Raw genomic sequence first — 23,977 nt, 5'->3', positions numbered from 1 at the left:
GTAGGTGTACATCATAGTATATTTCTTTTCGGAGATCAATCTCCAGTACAAGAATGAGCATCACTAGAGATCTAGCACTACCGGAATCCGAGGCTTTGCCGAGTGTGGGCTTCTTTGCCGAGTGCCTTTTGTCGGGCACTCGGCAAAGATAGCTTTGCCGAGTGCCGCTCTCGGTACAGTTAGGCACTCGGCAAATCGTACTTTGCCGAGAGCTGAACACTCGGCACCGAACGGCACTCGGCAAAGACAACTTTGCCGAGTGTCAAACACTCGGCAAAGGGGGCTCTCGGCAAACGACCGTCAGCGACCGTCCCAGAGCTGACGGTCGTTAGTCTTTGCCGAGTGTCAGTCGTTGGCTCTCGGCAAAGATGTTCTGTACCGAGTGTCACATAGCAGGCACTCGGTAAAGCATACTTTGCCGAGTGTCATAACTGGACACTCGGCAAAGTATTTTTTTATTTTTTTTATTTTTTGCAACCAAACTTTTTGTGGTGTGTTCCTACACTATGTATACCTACATGTATCATTTGTGGACAATTTTAACAGAGTTTTCAATCGTTAGTAGATTTAGTTCGTTTATTTGAATTTCTTCGGAAAATTTAGATTTGAACTGTAGGTCACTCGAAACTTGGAAAACCGTGCATGCAAAAATGATATTCATGTTACTTAGCATAAGTTACGACCGATTCCAGGAGCGGACCGGAAACTTCGAGCAACATGCTCACTAAACATGGCCGTGAACTTGCCATACACATGTTTAAAAATTGTATAAAACACAAACAAAGTCAGAAAATCCTGAAACTTGTTCACGTGTCATGATATCATATGTACAGGCTGCGATAAAAATTTTAGAATGTTTGGAGAAAGTTGTGGGACACTATGTGTAGAAACCTAAGAGAACTACACACATAGTGTCCCACAACTTTCTCCAAACATTCTAAAATTTTTATCGCAGCCTGTACATATGATATCATGACACGTGAACAAGTTTCAGGATTTTCTGACTTTGTTTGTGTTTTATACAATTTTTAAACATGTGTATGGCAAGTTCACGGCCATGTTTAGTGAGCATGTTGCTCGAAGTTTCCGGTCCGCTCCTGGAATCGGCCGTAACTTATGCTAAGTAACATGAATATCATGTTTGCATGCACGGTTTTCCAAGTTTCGAGTGACCTACAGTTCAAATCTAAATTTTCCGAAGAAATTCAAATAAACGAACTAAATCTACTAACGATTGAAAACTCTGTTAAAATTGTCCACAAATGATACATGTAGGTCTACATAGTGTAGGAACACACCACAAAAAGTTTGGTTGCAAAATATAAAAAAAATACAAAATACTTTGCCGAGTGTTGTCCAGTTAACACTCGGCAAAGACAACTTTGCCGAGTGCCTCTCCTTGGGCACTCGGCAAAGCCTGTACAACACATCGTTGCCGAGTGCTCTACAGCTAGCACTCGGCAAAGGAGACTTTGCCGAGTGCCCGAGATCCAGCACTCGGCAAAGTTTATTTTTTAATTTTTAAAAAATCTTTGCCGAGTGCCGGATCGCGGGCACTCGGCAAAGAACGTTTTAATACCGTAAAAACGCCCGCACTCCCTGTCTCTCTCTCACTCTCACTTTCTCTCTTTCTCTGCCCCCAACCCGCCGCCGCCCGCCGGAGCGCCGCCGTCGCTCGCCGAGACCGCCCCCAACCCGCTGTCGCCCGCCGGAGCGCCGCCGTCGCTCGCCGAGCCCGCCCCCAACCCGCCGTCGCGCCCGCCGGAGCTCGCCGTCGCGCCCGCCGGAGCCCGCCCCCAACCCGCCGTCCGCCCGCCGTTCTTGCGCCACCCGCTGTCGCACGCCGTCGCGCCGCTCGAGCCGCCCGCCGTCGCGCCGCTCGAGCCGCCAGCCGTCGCGCCCACCGTCCGCCCGCCGTCGCGCAGTCTGCCCGCTCGCCGCCGTCCGCGCCGCGTCGTCTGCCCGCTCGTCGCCGTCTGCGTCGCACACATCTTTGCACTCCAGCAGCAGGTACGTATACTAGGCAATAGAGAATATATATGCACTAATTCACATTTGTTGATATACATAAGTAGTTCCACCTCACAATAAAAGCGATAGTAGCACAGTAGCGCAGTACGTATAAAGTTTATATATAATGTTTGTGTGGCGATAGATATGATTGTGTACGGGTCCTAGTTTTAGTTGTATGCCGATTATATATGATTGTGTGATGGTGGATATGGATGTCGATTAAATGTGATTGTCGGCCATCGTGCCGTTGATATATGTGTGAATGTCAGCCATCGTGCTGTTACTTTTATTTGCAGGTTTTGGAAACCTCCCCGTGCAGGGGAGGTGCTGCCGAATTTTTTTGTTGACATACTTGTTTATTTTTTTGCAGAGGTCTTCCTAGCCGCTGCGGGTCTGGCTCGCGTCGCCACTGCACCGACCCGCCACAGCCCCACTAGCCTGACTCCACCGCCACCCTAGGTATAACCTCTACATCCGCATCATGGTCGTAGATCACGTAACCCTGTTAGGCGTCTCCCGTTCGAAAGAGATACGGTGTAGATATGCAGATCTTTGCATATCTACAAATGTATCAGTTTCGAATTGTCCACGTTTTTTGGACAGCCTGCGGTTGCGTAGATGGTGTTAGTTTCCATGCTCTACTCCGGTCCGAGATAGAGTTTCGGCGTCACCTCCCTGTTGTTCTCCGGACAGTACACTCTCCCTGTCAGGACGTGTATCCGGAGAACAGCGGGTAGGTGCTGCCGAAATTTTATCTCGGATCGGAGTAGAGCATGGAAACTAACTCCATCTACGCAACCGCGGGTGGGATTAGGACCTATCATCACCTATTAGAAGGTACGAACGTAGTGTACATGCATTACATGTCTATATTAAACTATACTCGGTTATATATGTTAGAGGATGGAGGACCGTGAGTGGATGTACACGGGCCGCGTTCGACGTAATGATGTCACCCCAGAATGGATTAGGAAGACCGATGCTTTCGTGGAACGGGCATATGGCGAAGCTGCTAAAGGAGCTAGCCTAGTCCCTTGTCCGTGCAGCAAATGTGACAACCGGAAAAGAAAACCAAAGAAGACCATGGTAGAACATATTTGGAAGAATGGATTTACGCCGGACTATACTCGGTGGATCTTCCATGGTGAAGCGCATCGCACGAGAGAGGAGGTGGTGAGACAACGCGTCGAGGATTACGATGCTGATGCCGGGGTAGCGGACATGTTGAACGACTATCACGAGGCACAGTTCGCCGAAGGATGTACGGAGGACGAGCCAGAGGCGACCGCAAAGGCATTCTACGACATGTTTGACGCGGCACAGAAACCCCTTCACGGCAAGACAAAGGTTTCTCAACTGGATGCCATTGGGCGTATAATGGCGTTCAAGTCGCAGTATAGCATGAGTCGAGACGCCTTCGATGGTTTGTTGACAGTTATTGGCAGCCTGCTTCCGGAGGATCACGTTCTCCCAAAGAGCATGTACGAGGCACAGAAACTCCTTCGTGCACTCAAGATGACGTATGAGCAGATACATGCTTGTCCGAAGGGCTGCTGAAAGCTCTCTTGTGAGTTTTGGTGTTTGGATGACAACTCAATTAAAGGACTAACAAGTGTACTAAGTGTTGAACAGGTGCTTAAAGTAAAGCCTACAGGGTTCTACACAAGTGAACAAATGTGATGGTCCAAGAACTGGATTATGGATACATAATGGACAGCGCAAGTAAGATGGACATTGCAAAAGTGAGACTCGGGTGCGTAGCTCGGAGACAACTGATCAAGCCAAGGATGGAGGCAAGAAGAGCTTCGAGGTACCAAGTGCACGGGAGAAGGTCAAGGAGGCTGAGGAACCCAAAGCCAAGGGTGAAGAAGAAGGCTTGCAAAGTCAAGGGTGATCGAGTTGAGAACAGCTACGGCACATCAAGGATCACTGCATAAGGACGTGACTTACAGCCAATGAGGTAACAGCTACAGTTATGTGGTGTAAGTCATAAGGCTCAAGAACAAGCTCTAAGAAGGAGATCAAGGTCACTAGAAGGAGAACAAGTGTCAAAACCAGAACTGGAAGCAGCCCAAAAGAGCTAAGTTCACCTTGATCTTTAGTTTGGGTTGTTCCTATGTTTGGAGATGTTCTATGTGACCTTTACAGGATGTTGGAGCCAAGTAATGTCAATCTAGATCAAGACAAGCCGACTTGATGATTTATGAGTCCAACATCAAAGCTCAAGCATGTGGAATGCTATAGATTTAATGATTAAGAGAAGGTATGTTTCTATACTTAGTACATTGGTTTTGTGGGCTAATATACTTGTCTAAGTGTTAGAAACAGATAGAAGAAGATAAGAGAAGACTTGGCTGTGTACAGCCAAGGGACTGTTTCGGTCTGGGGCACCGGACTGTCCGGTGGTGCACCGGACAGTGTCCGGTGGTGCACCGGACAGTGTCCGGTGCGCCAGGCTCCCTCGGCCGAAGAGCCCGCTCTCGGGAATTTGCTGACGGCGTACGGCTAAAATTCACCGGACTGTCCGGTGTGCACCGGACTGTCCGGTGAGCCAACGGTCGGCCGAGCCAACGGTCGGCCGCGGAATCTGCGTGCGACACGTGGTCTGGCCAACGGTCGGAAGGAAGCACCGGACTGTCCGGTGTGCACCGGACTGTCCGGTGCGCCAGATCTGCAACGGTGCGCCAACGGCTCCAAGACTGCCAACGGTCGGCTTCGCCATAAAAGGAAAGAAATCAGGCACCGGACAGTGTCCGGTGTGCACCGGACTGTCCGGTGCGCCACCCGACAGAAGGCAAGATTTGCCTTCCTGGATTGCTTCCAACGGCTCCTAGGCCCCTTGTGCCTATAAAAGGGACCCCTAGGCGCCTCCAGCAAAGTACAAGTGCAGCCAACAAGTGTAGACTTCACTGGAATCAATTCTCGCTCTCCCTCTTGTGTGTATCTCTATAGTTTGTGTAGAAGGCACAGCTATAAGCCTTTAGAGAGAGGAGTAGTGCTGCTAAGAGCTAGAGCAAGGTCTTGAGCGTATAGTTACTCTGCCGGGGTTCTGCCAAGAAGTTTGTAAGCAGCCGCGGTTCTGTTGTAACCCCACTCAATAGTGAAAGGCTCTATCTGTCATACTGACAGATCTGAGCAAACGGAGGAAGGAGTTGAAATAGACTCCAAGCCCAGGTGTGGCTAACTCCAACGAGGACTAGGCAAGCATTTCAGGCTTGGCCGAACCTCGGGATAAATCCTTGCGTCTGTGTGCTCTGTTCTGTATAGTATCCTGACTCTCTGTTTTACTTACCTTTATATCTGCACTTCAATACTTATCTGTGGTATAAGCTTGATTTGAAGTGCAGGACATTTTTGAGACAGGATCTTCCATTCCACTGCAACCTACTCGAAGGGTCCTTCATTCCACTGCGATCCAGCCTTCGAGTAGAGTAAGAATTTCCAGTTATAAAGTGATAATTTTTATTCGCCTATTCACCCCCCCCCCTCTAGGCGACATCCAGATCCTGTTCCCGGGTCAAAGGGAACTTTCAATTGGTATCGGAGCTAGGCCTCTCCAGTGTGGGCTTAGCCGTCCGGAGATAACGATGTCGTCACAAGAGGTAATTGTAGAACTTCTTTTAGGCGATGGCTCTAATTACAAATCTTGGTCTGTCTCTATTTATAATGCTTTCATGAGTGTTGATCCTGATTTGAGACAGATCTTTAGGAGAAGTATTTTTCCATCTGATATTAGTAAAAATCCCTCTAATGATGAACTAAGATGTTTTTCTCTCAATCACCGTGCTTGCAGCATCTTAGTTGATTCTCTTTCTAGAGGTGCTTATTTTGCCATCATGAGTAGTGGTAATGACTTAATTGTTGATGCTCATGATTTATGGAATAGAATTAAAGTAAAATATTGTGTGGCAAATTGTACTGCTTCTACTCCCTATATTGCTTGGGATACTAACCTTTCAAAGGGAGAAGATCAAGAACGATGGGCACCCAACGATGAATCCACCTCGTCGACAGGTTTGTCTTCCACTAGTTATAAATGTCTTATTGCTAACAATGATGGTGGAGACGAAAGCAATGATGAGGAGGAATATGAGGATGATAGCGAGGATGAGTCTTCATCACCACAAGGTACATTTTCCTGTACTGCTTCCACTAATAATAATGACAGGGAAAATAAGACCGGTGATGTGGAAGAAGAGGAGATTCGCCGGTTCTACACCCATCTCAACAAAGAAGACAAAGTGCTCTTGGTTAAGTTGTTGAGGAGGAACAAGGAACAAGGCGAGACGCTTCTCAGGCTAGAGGAGACTCTCATCAAAACCAACGACAGCCTGGAGAAGATGACCAAAGAACATGAGGAGCTAAAGTGCTCTCATGATAATTTGGTCCATCGGTATGAATCTATTTTATTTGAGCAAAGAAATAATCATGATGTATTATCTGATGCTGCTCAACTTAAAACTGAGAATTCTATGCTTAAGAATCAAGTAGAAATGATAAATTTAGAAAAACTTGCTCTAAGTGAAAAATATGATATGCTATCTTATTCTCATAATGAATTAGTTGATGACCATATCATGCTTAATATTGCTCATGAGGTTGTAATTTCAAACTTAAATTCATGTGAACCCCATTCTCGCACGTGTGCGCATTTGAATTGTATATCATCATGTGCTAACCCCTGTTGCTCAAAAGAAAGCCAATCATTGATTGAGCAACAAGTTTTAGGGTCACAAAAGAAATTCTGTGGGAATAAGAAGCAACGACAACTGAGGAGAAGACGCTTAGCTCAACTCTCTCAAGATATCCACGGGCGCGTGGTGAAGAAGCTTGAGAAAGGAAAAACTGCAGCAAGTGTTAAGCTCAATAAGAAGAATGTTCCCAAAGCTATAAATGAAGAAATCAACATGAACGAGGAAAAAGGTAAAAATTCAATTAGTCATGTTGTTTGTACTAATCATCTCTCCATGTCCTTCAAGAACAAAAAGGGAAGAGGAAAAAGGAGGTGTTTCAAATGCAAGGAGATAGGCCACCTCATCGCATCCTGTCCGTACAAAGACAAGGATGAAGGGACAAGAAGTTGCTTTGGATGCAACAATAAGGACCACATTATCACTTCATGTCCGGTCATGAAGAATCAAGGATGTGCATCCTCCAAGATGACCCTCACCAAAGAAAATGACGAACAGCAAGCGTCATGTCAAGTTGAGCGACGCTTCTGCTACAAATGTGGTGAGCAGGGTCATATATCAAAGGTATGTTATAAAGGTAAGATTCCTAAAGAAGTGAATGTGTGTCAATCTCATCCGCTTAGGAGACCCAAATCATACACTTGTGCTAGATCTATAATGAGATCACCTAGAACTAGCACAAAGGCCATTTGGGTACCAAAGGCACATTTAGATGATCATTATGGACCCATCCCGAGATGGGTACCAAACTGTGCTAACTAGACCATGCAGGTGCCTTGAGATGGACTGGAGACCATGGGAGAGATTAAGACGGTTATCTAAAACTCTATGCTTAAGCTGTTAATTGTTTTGGTGTTTATTGACCCAAGGTTGAATTATTGTGAAACACTAATCCCATGTTCATCTCAAGTGAAATAAGGTGTATAGGTTATGAATCATTATTGGTGAATCAAGTAAAGGACCTTGATGAGAATCTACAACATGCTCTCCAAAGGACGGTACCCCGTGTATATTAAATACATAATTGCAATTTAGTATTGCTCTTAAGTAGGCTTGTTGTGCTACCTGTCTTTGGAGTAGTTATGCTTTATGATTGCCTGTGTAAATGAATCATAATGATGTTTGCTTAATCATGACTGGTGCTATATAGGATATATCTTTTGAATCATTCATGGGTAGCTATTTCATTTGTTATATCCACAACGATTAACTCTCTTGGTGTATATGGATAAACCTGTAATTTTTTTGCAAGTCATGCTATGTGCAATTATGAAATTTTGTTTAGTCCATGTTCACATGATTACCCTAGTTTAGTATTGTGTGAATTTCAAATCCATGAGCTATGAGGTGCGTGAGCAAAAGGAGCCCTGAATTGGTGATAACAAGGGCTCTCATAAAGACAAAGGTATGGAAAATGAAGCTATGCAATTTCATTAAATATTCTTGAAATTCCATTCATTGTGATCATAGCTATGTTCTTGTCTTTCAATTGGTAATATCTTGGTTTAGGTAATTTATGCCTTAAAATGTTGTTTCTTTTGTGCATCTATGAAACCTTCTTAATCATGACATGCTTAGATATTTCGCTTTATATACATGATTGTGTTGATCTTCAATTGGTATCTGCAATGATAGTTAAATATGAAGCATGTACAGGTTGAGTAAATGTTAGACTTCCGTGAGTATTCAATTGGATTAAGTATCACTGAGGCGTGCATTGCTGTATTTAGTCAACCTTTCATTTAGCCTTGAAATGGTGTTAAGTGGCGTTTCATTTGATATTCAAATTGGCATCCTTGTGTGATGAAAGTGATAGAGTATGCCTTGACCAAGGTATGTTGTGATCCCCTCTAGTTCTAAGGAAGCTAGAATGTGCAAAGTGCAAGTCATTCAAATACTTGATGCACAACTTGAGGGGGAGCACACATAACTTGTGTCCTTTGAGACTAACTGTTTCTTGAGCGATCTTGTATAGTCTCTAGGTGGAAAAGAGAAGATAAGCAAGAAATGGAGCAATCTGGACTTGGGTACCTCTGTAAGTCAAGAAATTGGTATCTCAAGTTGTGAGTAAGTGCATTTCTTTAGATTGCTCATGCTCTATAATATCTGGTGATGATAGATGCTTAAATATCATGGAGCCATGATAAAAAAATGAACTTTGCAATTGGTATCTTTCAATTGGTAGCCGTAATAGTTCGCTTCAATTGACATCTTTTGATAATCATGAGAATAGAAGTTTCTTCTTGTGCCCAATACTATAATTTGTTCTAAGTTTTGATGTCTTAGCAACAAGAAAAAGTAAGGATAAAGAATCAGGCACAAGTGTGAAGAAGCTCTTGAGAGATTAGATGCTTTCAAGATGGGAAGTACACTACAACATGGTAAAGGTACAAAGGGAGTATTAATCTTTTTGCATATATGTATCTTACCTAAATGTTGATAGGGCATATGTTCAATAAGTAAGGAGGAGTCTTGATAGTCGTTTTTCCTCCTTAACACCCTGTTGTCCCTTGACATCATCCTATGTTCTTGCTTGAGTATAGTTTTTGGTGTTTGATGTCAAAGGGGGAGAATTTGTGCATTAAAGCTTATCTCAACCTGAGAGGAAAGCTTATCCTAAGGGGTGATGTGTTAGTTTAAGCTTTGCTAGTGTGTTATTCATATGCTTCTTCTTGCAGTATTATATGTGTTGCATCATATGGACTAGTGCTTGTGCTGCTATGAATTAATTGGCATCTATTGTGTTCTTTCTGAAATAGATAGTCATGTGGTTAATGTTGCTTTAAGATTGTTTTAAATTAGTATCTTAGTTTAAATTGGTATTACTTTGAATTGGTATCTTAATGGTGAATAGTGGTAGGTTGATATTCCTGTGATATATCCACTAAATTGAATGATGTTTAACTCTGATTACATGCATTTGTGTGTTATAGCATCATGGTTTGATTCTTAACACAATGCATCCTAAAAAGTGCTAAGGTGTAGAATTGTTTCGAATTGCCTAAGTATGTGCAAATTGGCGTCTGAGGCCAAAATTAGGTTCTTGAAGTAAGCACATATTTAGGGGGAGCATTCTATAAACTTAGAATTCAAATTTGTGCTTCAAATCTTATTCTTATGTAAGCTTTAATTGTGTTGCCATCAATCACCAAAAAGGGGGAGATTGAAAGCTCTCTTGTGAGTTTTGGTGTTTGGATGACAACTCAATTAAAGGACTAACAAGTGTACTAAGTGTTGAACAGGTGCTTAAAGTAAAGCCTACAGGGTTCTACACAAGTGAACAAATGTGATGGTCCAAGAACTGGATTATGGATACATAATGGACAGCGCAAGTAAGATGGACATTGCAAAAGTGAGACTCGGGTGCGTAGCTCGGAGACAACTGATCAAGCCAAGGACGGAGGCAAGAAGAGCTTCGAGGTACCAAGTGCACGGGAGAAGGTCAAGGAGGCTGAGGAACCCAAAGCCAAGGGTGAAGAAGAAGGCTTGCAAAGTCAAGGGTGATCGAGTTGAGAACAGCTACGGCACATCAAGGATCACTGCATAAGGACGTGACTTACAGCCAATGAGGTAACAGCTACAGTTATGTGGTGTAAGTCATAAGGCTCAAGAACAAGCTCTAAGAAGGAGATCAAGGTCACTAGAAGGAGAACAAGTGTCAAAACCAGAACTGGAAGCAGCCCAAAAGAGCTAAGTTCACCTTGATCTTTAGTTTGGGTTGTTCCTATGTTTGGAGATGTTCTATGTGACCTTTACAGGATGTTGGAGCCAAGTAATGTCAATCTAGATCAAGACAAGCCGACTTGATGATTTATGAGTCCAACATCAAAGCTCAAGCATGTGGAATGCTATAGATTTAATGATTAAGAGAAGGTATGTTTCTATACTTAGTACATTGGTTTTGTGGACTAATATACTTGTCTAAGTGTTAGAAACAGATAGAAGAAGATAAGAGAAGACTTGGCTGTGTACAGCCAAGGGACTGTTTCGGTCTGGGGCACCGGACTGTCCGGTGGTGCACCGGACAGTGTCCGGTGGTGCACCGGACAGTGTCCGGTGCGCCAGGCTCCCTCGGCCGAAGAGCCCGCTCTCGGGAATTTGCTGACGGCGTACGGCTAAAATTCACCGGACTGTCCGGTGTGCACCGGACTGTCCGGTGAGCCAACGGTCGGCCGAGCCAACGGTCGGCCGCGGAATCTGCGTGCGACACGTGGTCTGGCCAACGGTCGGAAGGAAGCACCGGACTGTCCGGTGTGCACCGGACTGTCCGGTGCGCCAGATCTGCAACGGTGCGCCAACGGCTCCAAGACTGCCAACGGTCGGCTTCGCCATAAAAGGAAAGAAATCAGGCACCGGACAGTGTCCGGTGTGCACCGGACTGTCCGGTGCGCCACCCGACAGAAGGCAAGATTTGCCTTCCTGGATTGCTTCCAACGGCTCCTAGGCCCCTTGTGCCTATAAAAGGGACCCCTAGGCGCCTCCAGCAAAGTACAAGTGCAGCCAACAAGTGTAGACTTCACTGGAATCAATTCTCGCTCTCCCTCTTGTGTGTATCTCTATAGTTTGTGTAGAAGGCACAGCTATAAGCCTTTAGAGAGAGGAGTAGTGCTGCTAAGAGCTAGAGCAAGGTCTTGAGCGTATAGTTACTCTGCCGGGGTTCTGCCAAGAAGTTTGTAAGCAGCCGCGGTTCTGTTGTAACCCCACTCAATAGTGAAAGGCTCTATCTGTCATACTGACAGATCTGAGCAAACGGAGGAAGGAGTTGAAATAGACTCCAAGCCCAGGTGTGGCTAACTCCAACGAGGACTAGGCAAGCATTTCAGGCTTGGCCGAACCTCGGGATAAATCCTTGCGTCTGTGTGCTCTGTTCTGTATAGTATCCTGACTCTCTGTTTTACTTACCTTTATATCTGCACTTCAATACTTATCTGTGGTATAAGCTTGATTTGAAGTGCAGGACATTTTTGAGACAGGATCTTCCATTCCACTGCAACCTACTCGAAGGGTCCTTCATTCCACTGCGATCCAGCCTTCGAGTAGAGTAAGAATTTCCAGTTATAAAGTGATAATTTTTATTCGCCTATTCACCCCCCCCCCCTCTAGGCGACATCCAGATCCTGTTCCCGGGTCAAAGGGAACTTTCAGCTGCGTCCTATTTAGGAAAGAACACACTGAGGCAAAGTACTGTCCGAAGTGTAAATCGTCTAGGTTCATGGAGGTAGACTCTGGTGATGGACAGAAGAGGCAGCTCGACATCCCCGTGACAATCCTACGCCACCTTCCGTTCATACCGAGGATCCAGCGTCTATACATGACAGAGGAATCCGCGAAACAGATGACATGGCACAAAAAAGGCAAACGATACAATCCTGACAAGATGGTTCACGCATCCGATGGTGAAGCATGGACCCACTTTGATGTCATTCACCATGAGAAAGCTAAAGAGGCTCATAATGTTCGTGTTGCGCTGGCCACAGATGGGTTCAATCCCTATGGAATGACCGCTGCCCCATACACATGTTGGCCTGTGTTCGTTATCCCCATCAATCTCCCCCCCGGCGTATGCTTTCAAAGACAGAACATATTCGTGTCGTTGATAATTCCTGGACACCCGGGGAATAAAATGGGCGTGTACATGGAGCCTTTGATTGATGAATTGGTCCGTGCTTGGGAGGAAGGGGTATGGACGTACGACCGAGCTACGAAGACAAACTTCAAAATGCATGTTTGGTACCAGTACTCCATGCATGACTTTCCGGCGTACGGGCTATTTTGCGCCTGGTGTGTTCACGGTAAGTTCCCATGCCCAGTTTGCAAGGAAGCTCTTAGGTTCATTTGGTTGAAGAAGGGTGGCAAATATTCGTCATTCGATAAACATCGACAATTTCTCCCTCCTGACCATGCATTCCGACTAGACATCAAGAACTTTACGAAAGGTGTCGTGGTGACAGACCGCCCACCTGCAATGATGACTGGTGCCGAAGTTCGCGAAGAGATAGATGGTCTCGTGGCCAACCCAGAAGGTGGTTTTGTGGGATATGGTGAGCAACATATGTGGACACATAAGTCGGGATTGACTCGGCTCCCCTATTATGATGACCTGCTCCTTCCACACAACATTGACGTGATGCACACTGAAAAGAATGTCGCCGAGGCACTTTGGGCAACAATTATGGAGATTCCTGATAAGTCAAAAGATAACGTAAAGGCAAGAGTGGATCTGGCAGAGTTATGTGATAGACCAAACCAAGAGATGAAGCCGCCTAGTGGTGGTAAGACATGGAGAAGGCCTAAGGCTGATTTTGTCCTGAGCAGGGCCCAGAGGAAGGAAGTACTAGAGTGGATCAAGATGTTAATGTTCCCTGATGGGTATGCAGCTAACCTTAGTAGGGGGGTGAACTTATCTACTCTGCGAGTCTTAGGGATGAAGAGTCATGACTTCCACATATGGATTGAACGAATTCTTCCGGCGATGGTTCGAGGCTATGTCCCTGAGCATGTCTGGCTAGCGCTTGCTGAGTTGAGCTATTTCTTCCGCCAGCTTTGTGCAAAAGAGTTAGCTCGGACCATGATTGCAGACTTGGAAAGGATGGCACCCGTGTTACTATGTAAGCTAGAGAAGATATTTCCACCCGGCTTCTTCAATCCGATGCAGCATTTGATTATTCATCTCCCGTATGAGGCACGAATGGGGGGGCCCGTGCAGGGACGTTGGTGCTATCCAATCGAGAGATGTCTAAAGACTATCCGAAAGAAATGTAGAAATAAATGCAAAATCGAGGCTTCCATTGCAGAGGCATACATACTGGAGGAGGTGTCAAACTTCACAACAACTTACTATGGTGACAAACTGCCGAGCGTGCATAATCCACCCCCTCGTTACAATGATGGCGACAATGAATCGAATCTCAGCATTTTTCGAGGGCAACTCGGAAGCGCAAGTGGTTCGACCACCAAGACCCTGAGACATGAAGAGTGGCGCCATATCATGCTATATGTATTGACCAACCTTGAAGAGGTGACGCCATACATGGAGCAATTTCTTCATGAATTCTGGCGTCGATCAAGGGACCCAACTCCACAGGAATATGATACCCTTCTTCGAAAGGGTGCGGGAAATGGATTGCCCGATTTCATTTCCTGGTTTAAACGTAAGGTACGTGCTTAGTTTGTCATTTGAAGTTGCTCTTACGTGCGAATAATATAACAATCTAGCGTGTTTGAACTTGCAGGGCCAAAGAGAGCCGTCTATGAGTGCCGAGTTGAGACAAGTAGCCAATGGCTTTGCCTATAGGGTCAGGAAATTTTCTGGGTATGACGTCAATGGATACCGTTTTCGCACAACAAGCTACGACCAAAGCCGGCCCAATCGAAAAACCACGTGTTCTGGAGTCTATACGCCCGGGCTTGACGAGGTCGAGTATTATGGAAGAATTGAAGATATATATGAACTCAATTTTTATGGTTCCAAACCTCTTACTCCAGTGATATTCAAATGTCATTGGTTTGACCCTGATGTTACGAGACGGACACATTCTAATCTTGGGCTAGTCGAAATTCGACAGGATTCCACCTTACCAGGAGACGATGTCTATATTGTGGCCCAACAGGCCACACAAGTGTATTATCTTCCATATGCGTGCCAAACGAAACAACATCTTAAGGGTTGGGATGTTGTGTATAAGGTATCACCGCACGCTAAATTACCTGTTCCAAACGATGAAGATTATAACTTAGACCCGGACACATATGACGGAGAGTTCTTCCAAGAAGATGGGCTCGAAGGGCAATTTGAGATAGACTTAACCGAAGCGATCGGAATGGAAGTAGATATTGAAATGGTTGTTGATGACGAGGATGATGAGGTGCAAAATGAGAATGACTTAGAAATACTTGAAGGCAATGCCAATGAAGAAATTGCGCCTTCAGATGATGTCGACTATGAAATGGTTGATAGTGATGATGACACTTATGATCCGGCTAACCCGGACACATATGAAGATTATTTTTAATCGATGTAATGCTATATTTCATTTATTTTGCATATGTTTCTAAATACATATTTTTTATCTGTGCTTAATTGTTTACTCTTAATTGCAGGTTGTTGGACAAAGATGGTGGGCGGTGGGACGAGGACGAGGAGGGGGAGGGGGAGGGGGAGGAGGAGCACCCGTAGGACGGAGGAGGAGGCGCAGCAGGACGACGCCGTACAGCAGCAGGTGGAGCAGCAAGCCGCTGTCGATGTGGCACAGCAGGACGACGACGATGCGGCGCAGCAGGACGACGACGACGACGACGCCGCTCAGCAGGACGTCTCAGGTTCTGGCTCCTCAGGTTCGAGGAGTATCTACCTGCGAGGTCCCGCGAGCCTCCCTAAGCGACCCATACTTCGTGACAGACGTCCGCTGATACGACCCGATGGAGAGAGGTAGGTAACTTTAGATATTGTTGTTGCCTTTTCATATTATATGTTCAAATTAATAATAGAAACTAATACTTCATCTTAATCACTTGGACAGGTCTTGGATGGTTTTGGAGACTGCAGGGGGTCACGGCCGCAACCCCAATGGCATCCTGGGCCTTCTATGCCGGGAACACTTCCCTGGACTTGTCGAGTACGCCGGAGTGACGAGCCCAGCATACACCTTCGACCACTACGCCGTCGCCCCCGATGCAGTAGATCGGGACGGCAGACAATTCAACAACAAGGCGGAGCGGGTGAAGCAAGAGCTGTGGGTAAGTCTTCATCGCACTATATTGTTTAATAAGTCGCATTTGTTGCATATTCTTGAAATAATGTATGGATACATCGTCTTTGTGTATGTAGGATTTCTTCAGGTGCGATGCTGGATATGAGGCCAGGGCGGATGTGGTGTCTACGACATGCTGTAAGAAGCTCGTCGTGGACATGCACTACGAGGCGCGCATCCAGGCCATCGTCACTTACCACGGCTCCGTCCTTGGGGAGAAGGTGAACAAGAAGGATGCCCGAACCATGTCGTTGACTCCGGACCAGTACTTGCAGGTAAATACAAAACTTTATTATTGGTACTAAATATGCTTATTTTTTTCTTCTGATATGCTGTGTACTTATATTTTTTTAGATGATTCCTCATTGGTGCGCCGCGCATCCTGAGTGCTGGGAGCAGATGGTGCAGAGGTGGTGCTCGGCTGAGTGGGATGAGGCGCACAACGCTAGCCGGGAACGGCGTTTGCTGATGCAAGGTCCCTCCCACCATCAAGGCAGCCGCAGCCTGGGCAAATACGCGGAAGCATGGGTACGCGCTCTTTTTTATTTAGGTATATAACTTTCGATTAGACATGATTTCTAACCATCTCGTTGGTTTTCTCGCAGTCGGCGGCACATGGTGGCGCGCCTTGCTCCACGTTCTCGGCATATGCCATGGCCCACAAGGGGAAGGCGACGTCCGACGTCACCTACAACCCGGATGACGGGCCCGAGGCGTACACCAACCCCGCCATCCGCAGCCGACTCAGTGAGTACACCGCCATGGCCAAGGAGGTCCATGGGCCAGATTACGATCCGAGGACCGAGGACATCGACGGAGATGTCCTCATGAGGGTCGGAGGAGGCAAGAGGCATGGGCGGTACTGGATTGCCGACGGGGCAATCGACTCGTCCTCCACTCCCACTCTCTCTCAGGTGCGAGCAAGGAGCACGAGCGCGAGCCCAGCCATACGACCTCGGCAGGACACCTCACAGCATCGTATCCAGCAACTCCAGGTTATTCCTTATCTATTCATCGTTCATTGATTTTTATATATCTTCTCTTTGCATTATCGTAACATTAGGGCGAAATATTACAGACTCAGCTAGATGATGAGAGGAGGCAACGTGAGGAGCTAGAGAAGAGGATGGCGGAGATGTTCGCGTACATGCAGAGCCTTGGTGCCGCACAGGGTCATGCTCCACCACCTCCGTTGTTCCCTGCAGCTGACCCTACAGAGTTCACTACTCCTGTGAGTATCAAAATTTTAGTACTGCATGATATATATTCATATGTTCTCACACATACAATCTCTTCTCTGTGCAGGGTCAATCGGCGGCGTCGAACAACCCTCATGCTTCGTCCAGCCCTTCGCCGAACCAGTCCAGATGCCCACCTCGTTGATGATTTGTTTTGTGATGATCCAGACTTACCTTTATGAGTGTTGGTGATGTTAGTTACACTTTATCTTGTGAGATACTTGGTGATGTTAGTGATGATGCAGACTTGTATCTGTTTTGTGATGATCCTGACTTTAGTGTGATCTGTTTTGTGAGACTTTGTGATATATATGGTGTTGATGATAAATGTGTTCATTCTGTGATGTGCTTGATATATAATGTGATGTGAATGATATATATCTTTTGTTTGTTTGGATGGAACAACAAAAGCAAATAAAAAAGGGACATCCTGGTCACTTTGCCGAGTGTAACACTCGGCAAAGGGTGGCTTTGCCGAGCGCTATGACCATGGCACTCGGCAAAGAAGGAAACCTGGGAACCGGTAAAGACATCTTTGCCGAGTGCTGACAGTGGCACTCGGCAAAGAAGGAAACCTGGGAACCGGCAAAGACATCTTTGCCGAGTGCTTTTGCCAAGACACTCGGCAAAGATACTGGCAAAGGGGGCCACTGGAGGGTTCTTTGCCGAGTGCCAGGCCACCAGACACTCGGCAAAGAAACCTTCTTTGCCGAGTGCCATTAGGGCTCTCGGCACAGGGACTGGCTGTGGGGTCCACTGGACCAGTCTTTGCCGAGTGTCGTCGTAGGCACTCGGCAAAGGATCCGTCACCGTTACTTGGCGCCGTGACGGTGACTTTTCTTTGCCGAGTGCCCGACAAAAAGTACTCGGCAAAGAAGCTGTTGCCGATGTACAGTTCGCCGAGCGTTCTTTGCCGAGTGTTACACTCGGCAAAGCCTTTGCCGAGTGTAAAATAGCCTTTGCCGTGTGTTTAGAACACACGGCAAAGAAGCTGATTCCGGTAGTGTAGACTGAGCACGAGGTCTGGAATACCCAACTAAAGTTTCTATGTCCAACATGTCTCAACGTAACGCTGCAATGAAAAAAAAACTACGCTCGTAGCGGTAGCGGTAGACGTAGACCAACAGATGAGTGCAAGAAGCATGTAGTCATGTGAATTAAGTAGGCAAAATCATATAGAGAGATCGGTACAAGGATTCGACTTTTTGGGAATCTAGTCGGAACAGTTCATGCAAGCACGGAAGCACGCGAGCACGCACGTGAGCTGTTTGAGGGAAGCAGAAACTTGTCTACGAGTAGGCCAAATGACAGACCGGTATAGTTGTCCAAATAGGTGTACGTAGATACGACTCAAAGCAAGACTCATTTAATAATATTGAGAGTCGGTCCAACATTATTCAAAATGAATCCATACTGACACAGCACTAGAGCTCTGTCGTGCTTGCACCACCATCTGGATCTATGGTGTCGGCTCGGTCTAGCATAATTTTTTTATATTAATATTATACACACGTTTACATTACCGTACCAATTTAACTTATAACACAATCAAATCCTCTTTAGTCTGGCATGACCTGATTAAGTAACCGGGCTAAACGGTCTAAGGTTTGAATCCCCTCTTGTGCGTGTTTTTAGCGATTTTCTCAATTTTTTTTGCATTGTTCCTATCACGCCCGGTGTGCTTATGGGCCGACCTAGCACAGTTAACAGACCGTCGTGTCATGTCTGGGCCTCGGCCGCGGCACACGTGCTGGCCCAACGCGACTCGATTAAGTAACCAGTCTAAATGGGTCGTACCGTGTCAAGCCAGGTTGTCTATTTGGACATCTATAATTCTATACAGACTACCAGAGCTGCCAAATAGCACGCCAAAGTCATAGGGGGTATTTGTTTTGGCTTTTTTCCATCTTATAGCTACCAAAAGTTTCTACGAACGGTCAAACGTTCAACTTTTCAACTTGCTTTTTTAGAGCCGTGTTAGTGAAAATCATCCAAAATCAATCTAAACATAGTATCGACCGAGTCGTCACGACAGTAGAAATTTATTCACTTTCTAGATCCTAAATCCTATAGACTCTCGTATTACTCCGCACGTAATCCTCCCTACATCCGAATTTTTGGAAAAACTTGTCAAAAAAAAGCTAAAACAAACAGGCTAATAACCTATCTCCTGACTAGGAAACATGGGAGCCTGGGAGGCTTCCATCCAAACGAAGCTCAGTCTTACGAAAATGCAAACCAAACACGGAGAATAATAAAAGAGGCAAGCTAACTATTTAGGGTTTATTTGTTTTTATCTCAGGTATGTGGATCGGAGGGAGGCGGAGGTGGCGCCATTGGATGGTTTTGTGTGTGGCGCAGCACACTGACCAGGGGACAGGGTGAGCGCGTCAGGGTATTGTTGGAGAGCGCCGGAGTAGTAAAGTTTTGTTTGCCATTCGCTGTTCTTGTTTCTGGGCTCTAAACAAACGCATCTGCCTTTTGAAAATCCTCGTTAAGACTATTTGCAGTAGACTTCTTATTTCACTCATTATTTTAAACTTTATTTTTTAAACAGTGTAATATACAATATGAAATAATACTTCGTACGGACTAGAGATGGTCTAAGAACAAGTATAATAAATTGACATAGGTGACCTACAAAAAAAGACATCAAATTTATGGTGATATAAAAGAAAGGGAAAAGAGAGAAAAAGTGAGCTCCTCACTAGTAGCCAATTAAAAGTGGACTCCAAGCTCTCTTGTGAGAGATGGATCAAGTAATAAATATAACTTATATTGTGTTAGAGTTATTAATAAGTTTTTAGTTAGCTATATATGACACAACAATACCATAAAGCTCATCACGGGATATATATATATTATTAAACTTGCTCTAACTACACCTACTTAAGTGGACCCAATTAGAGTACTCCCAAAAGCATACAAGCGTCAAACCGTACCGCGATGTATTGACTAGCCAACAGATGTACAACATGCTGCAGGGAAATGGTGCGGCGCAATTGAATGTATGTGTACAAAAAGAGAGAGATTGTTTTCTGACATTACTGCACGCGAAGAAAATTTCAACACAGGTCTAGTAGTACTCCGGTAGAAGTAAACATCTAGGGGTACCGTGATAATGTGCTTGAAAGAAACATGACTTTGGATCGTCGCTGTCAGAACAAAACAAATCCAGTTCTCGATTAGGAACAAAATAGCAGGCCGGGTCAGGTTTTTCATCAGTGCATGAACTTCAAGTTCACGAATTTCATTTTTAGCATGAACGCATGTAGAGGTTCATATTTGATCGTGAGATTTATTCAGCTAGAGGCTCGCAGAGTAATGTTAATAATAACATTGTGACTGCAAAGGTAACTTATGCTAAAGCAAATTAATCGAGTATAATATCTAGGACAGAGAATAAACATGTTCACGTGCCAACGAAGATAGCAGACAAATCAACATTCGTTTAGCTCGTGAGCATTGATGTTCCAGCTCACCAACCATTGTGGAGCGAGAAATCGTGCAAGTGCTAATGGATCATGGTCCAATTCTTTTTTGTTAGGGCTATAAATAAATTTTAGTTTAAAAATAAATACAATTAGAGTTTGATTCTAATTTGATATGATTCTAAAATTTTATAGTATAAATTTAGAGATCATTGTTCCCTACCTGTACTTGTACTGAGGAAATGTTAAAAAAACTATAAAAAATGCAAAGTTCGATGGGATCAGGTGGGTTGAGAGTTGAGACTTGAAAATAAAAAATACTTCTATTTCAGTAGCAATATACAAAGCATATAAAATCACCAGAAGATGATACTCACAGAAACGGGCAATCTGTATTTACACTATCCCTTGCTCCACCTTTTCACTTCTACATTACAAAATCTAATCGAGGTACCTGTGATTTCCATCCAAACAATTTTGTAGATATCCAAATCCTAAAAGCAAGCCCAACTTCACATCCTCCAACGATGATGGAAAAGAACAAAAAAAGGAAGAGCAATGCGTTGCACCAGTGTCATGTGTCCATGTCCATCACCTGCGGCGCCTCCGGTCGGCGGCGTACTGCGAGAGCGGGACGAGCTCGGAGAGCGGCGTGGCGAGCGGCGTGGCATTGGGCGTCGGGACGGGAGAGGACCTGCAGACGGGGCAGGACGCGCTCCGGCTCAGCCAGGCGTCGAGGCACGCGACGTGGAAGCCGTGCCTGCACTCGGGCATCACGCGCAGCGTCTCGCCGTCCCTGTACTCGCTGAGGCAGATGGAGCACATGGCGTCGGCCTCGGCGGCCCTGCTGGAGAAGGCGACCTTGGGGTAGGAAGCGATGGCGGCCGCGTCGAGCCCGACGGGGGAGCAGGCCGCGGCGGCGGCGGAGGAGGGGTAAGCGTCGTCTTCGGGGGACTCGGACCCCTCCGCGACGAAGAGCACGCGCGGGACGGTGATGGAGAGGTGGCCGGAGCTGGACGCCGTGGTGACTGCTTCCCCGGCCCAGTAGTCCCCGCCGCGGCCGAAGCAGAAGTAGAAAGCCAGCAGGAAGGAGGCGAACAGGATGAGGAAGCCGAGCGCGATGGCGATGGAGTAGCCGAGGCCCAGGTTGGAGAGCGAGGAGAGGAGGGGCATCGCGGTAGGGAGCGGCGGAATGGCATTGGCGGAGCGCGCGCACGGTGGTGGTGCTCTGCTGGGTGCCCTGGGTGGAATCGGGGCCGCGTGGGTAGCGGAGTAAATGTTGGAGGTGGCGTCGTGCTGAACTGGTGATAGATGTTTTGCGTTCCTTTCCTTTCCCCCTCTCTCGCCTTGTCGTAACTCAGATCTGGCCGGGTGGGTGCGCGGCTCGAGCGGCTGCATTTATTTCCGGGGAAGAGGGACGGCGAGGAGTAATGGCGGGGACGCTCTCTGTTCGTGCTCCGCAGCTTGCCAGCTCGGCTCGGCCTGCGCTGAGGGAAAAAGAGTAGGAGATGGCAAGGAGAACGACGAGTGACCGCGTCCGCGTGGGCGTGCCGTGGGGTGGGCCGGTGGGAGTTCGGGACGGAAACTTCTGCTGGGGGCCTCGCCGGCTGGGTCATCCGCGCAATGCTGCCATGCTGCTGAGCTCAGTGTCCAGCGGCGGCGATGTCGTTTTTTTGGAGGATTTGCTGTCGCGTTGTCGTCCGATCAACTGATGGTGTTGCATAAAGCAAAACCTTGTCGCTGGGTTTTTCTTGACTAATAACTGAAACGCGGGAAGATTTCATTTTGAAGCCTGAAAGAGAAACCAGAAAAAATCGCAGCCAAATCTGTGTCCTTTGTGACACCGTACTGCATAAATTGTTGTCGGTTTCAACTAGGACTGGGCGTTTGGGTTTAACCGAAATTTCGGGTCGGGTTTTTTATATTTCGGGTTTCCAACAGTAGAACTCGTACTCGTTCCCATAATTTCGGGTACCCGCAAATTCGGGTACCCGTAAATTCGGGTTTGGGTTTGGGTTAAATTCGGGTACCCGCACATTCACAGTTTACAGTTTAGTTCACAATTTGGCGAGCTACAAAGGCACAATTTAGTTAACAATTTAGTACTTTGCAGCTCGTCAAACAACAACCAGCAGCTGGCCAAACAATTTAGTACTTTGCAGCTCGCCCAACAATCACCCTGCTGCCTAGGAGTGGGAGACTGGGAGGACTCGCTGCCTGAGAGGCTGGGACTGCCGGACGGACCGACTCACGGCTGTGCCTGGAGTGAGGACGCCGCCTGGGTCTGGGAGGATTGGCCGTCTAGGACTCGGGAAGGACGCCGCCGACCGCCTGGGAAGACTTGAAGCGCGTGGGAGTGGGAGGCTGGGAGCTACCGACCTAGGGTTGCGAGTTGCCGCTGTTGGGCTGTGCTGTGCCGCTGTATGGGCTGGGCTAGCGTGTTGCCTAATTTCGGGTAGAATGGGTACTTCGGTTACCACAGATGAATACCCGATTAGGCCCAAACTTACTTCGGGTATTCAATTTTGTTACCCATTGGAGCTGTTCGAGTAACGGGTCTCGGGCTAAACGGGTACGGGTTCGGGTATTTTGGGTAACGGGCTTCGGGCTCGGGTTTTATGCCCAGTCCTAGTTTCAGCCTTGACAAAAACGAAGGCTTGAAAATCACAGCCAAATCTGCGTCCTTTGTGAGTTGATATCCCGTCGGTACAGCGCGTAAGCGCAACTGCAGTGGCTTTTTTTAGTGCTATTAAAGGCCAAAGAAGCCCCAGCATTTTAATCAAGTAACTAACTACCTATTCTACTCTGTATCAGATTTTGGAGACTGATTCATAAAGAAGAGACTCGTCGGAAAATAAACGATATTTGTCGCTCTTTGGAGGTGGTAGCTCTCGAGACTTTTGTAAAACATGAGTGACGGTTTAATGCGAGAATCGCAATGTCTCTGTGATTTTTCAGTCTATAGCTTACACTTCAAGATTTGTGTGGACTATTATGTAAGGCCGTATGCAATTGCAAGCATATGCAAAAGGTCGGAACTGATTTTTTTTCTCCATTATATAAAAGATAAGTGCACTGGTTGACCCCATGTCATGTTTGGATATTGAAGACGTCAAACTTTTCGGAAGTGAGGGGACACAGTGAAGGAGTGCACAATAGAAAAAGCAATGCAGACAAAAAGAAAAAGAATGAACCTAAGTTTTTTTTAGTGCAGAAAAAATAACGCAGTTGATGAAGATTGCCCCATATTACAACGACTAATTCTTGCCCGTATCAATATTAAAATATATTAAACCGTATCATGATTCTGGAATGCTGATCAGCGGATATCCACACCGCCCGAGCAAGTTCCCAACAGCATATTCCCAACGGCATATCCCAAGTTCGTGATTGGCTTCTAGTACTGCCGTGCCTAGTGTTCGTTCCCCAGGCTCCACTATCAGTCCGTTCTCTCGCTTCGCTTCTACTCTCCCCCGCACCGCATGCTTGCTCCTTCCTATCTTGCCCGCTCCACCCGAGTCTGCCACACGCCCACACGTCTACCGGAGTTCCCGCTGTCGTCAGTCCCCACGAATGAAGCCCAAGCAGGGGTGCAACTGCAACACGGGGTAGCTTCGCGGCGACCTGCGAGGCTGTGACTGTGAGTAACCAGCCTTTCATTCTTCTCACCCAGCCTGTTCTGTTTTTTGAGTCTCGGTGGTGCGCGCCACCTGTTTCTTTTAGTAGTAGTGCTCAGTTAGTGATGCTCGTCTGTTCAGAGTTTCATTGTTCGGGAGCTAGATCGTTCAGGTCAGCAAGATTAGACCTTGGATTGCCCATTGGCTCTCTCATACTGCAGAGTAAGACAGTGGAAT

The 23,977-nt window shown here is 46.4% G+C and overlaps 1 protein-coding gene across 1 annotated transcript; it reads right to left on the bottom strand.

The window, feature by feature from the left end:
* Positions 1-20,427: 20,427 nt before the first annotated feature.
* Positions 20,428-21,730, bottom strand: LOC109945325 (RING-H2 finger protein ATL67). The gene has a single exon (XM_020551178.2). The coding sequence runs from the start codon at positions 21,519-21,521 to the stop codon at positions 20,715-20,717; it is 807 nt and encodes a 268-aa protein (XP_020406767.1). The 5' UTR covers positions 21,522-21,730; the 3' UTR covers positions 20,428-20,714.
* Positions 21,731-23,977: the final 2,247 nt, after the last annotated feature.

The sequence above is a fragment of the Zea mays genome, chromosome 3, assembly GCF_902167145.1.
Source record: "Zea mays cultivar B73 chromosome 3, Zm-B73-REFERENCE-NAM-5.0, whole genome shotgun sequence".
Taxonomy (NCBI): domain Eukaryota; kingdom Viridiplantae; phylum Streptophyta; class Magnoliopsida; order Poales; family Poaceae; genus Zea; species Zea mays.
This window is presented reverse-complemented; position numbering and strand designations above follow the sequence as displayed.

Bases quoted from the DNA above. Each gene is read 5' to 3' on its own strand.
- LOC109945325 (XM_020551178.2), bottom strand. From the start codon at position 21,521: ATGCAGCCGCTCGAGCCGCGCACCCACCCGGCCAGATCTGAGTTACGA.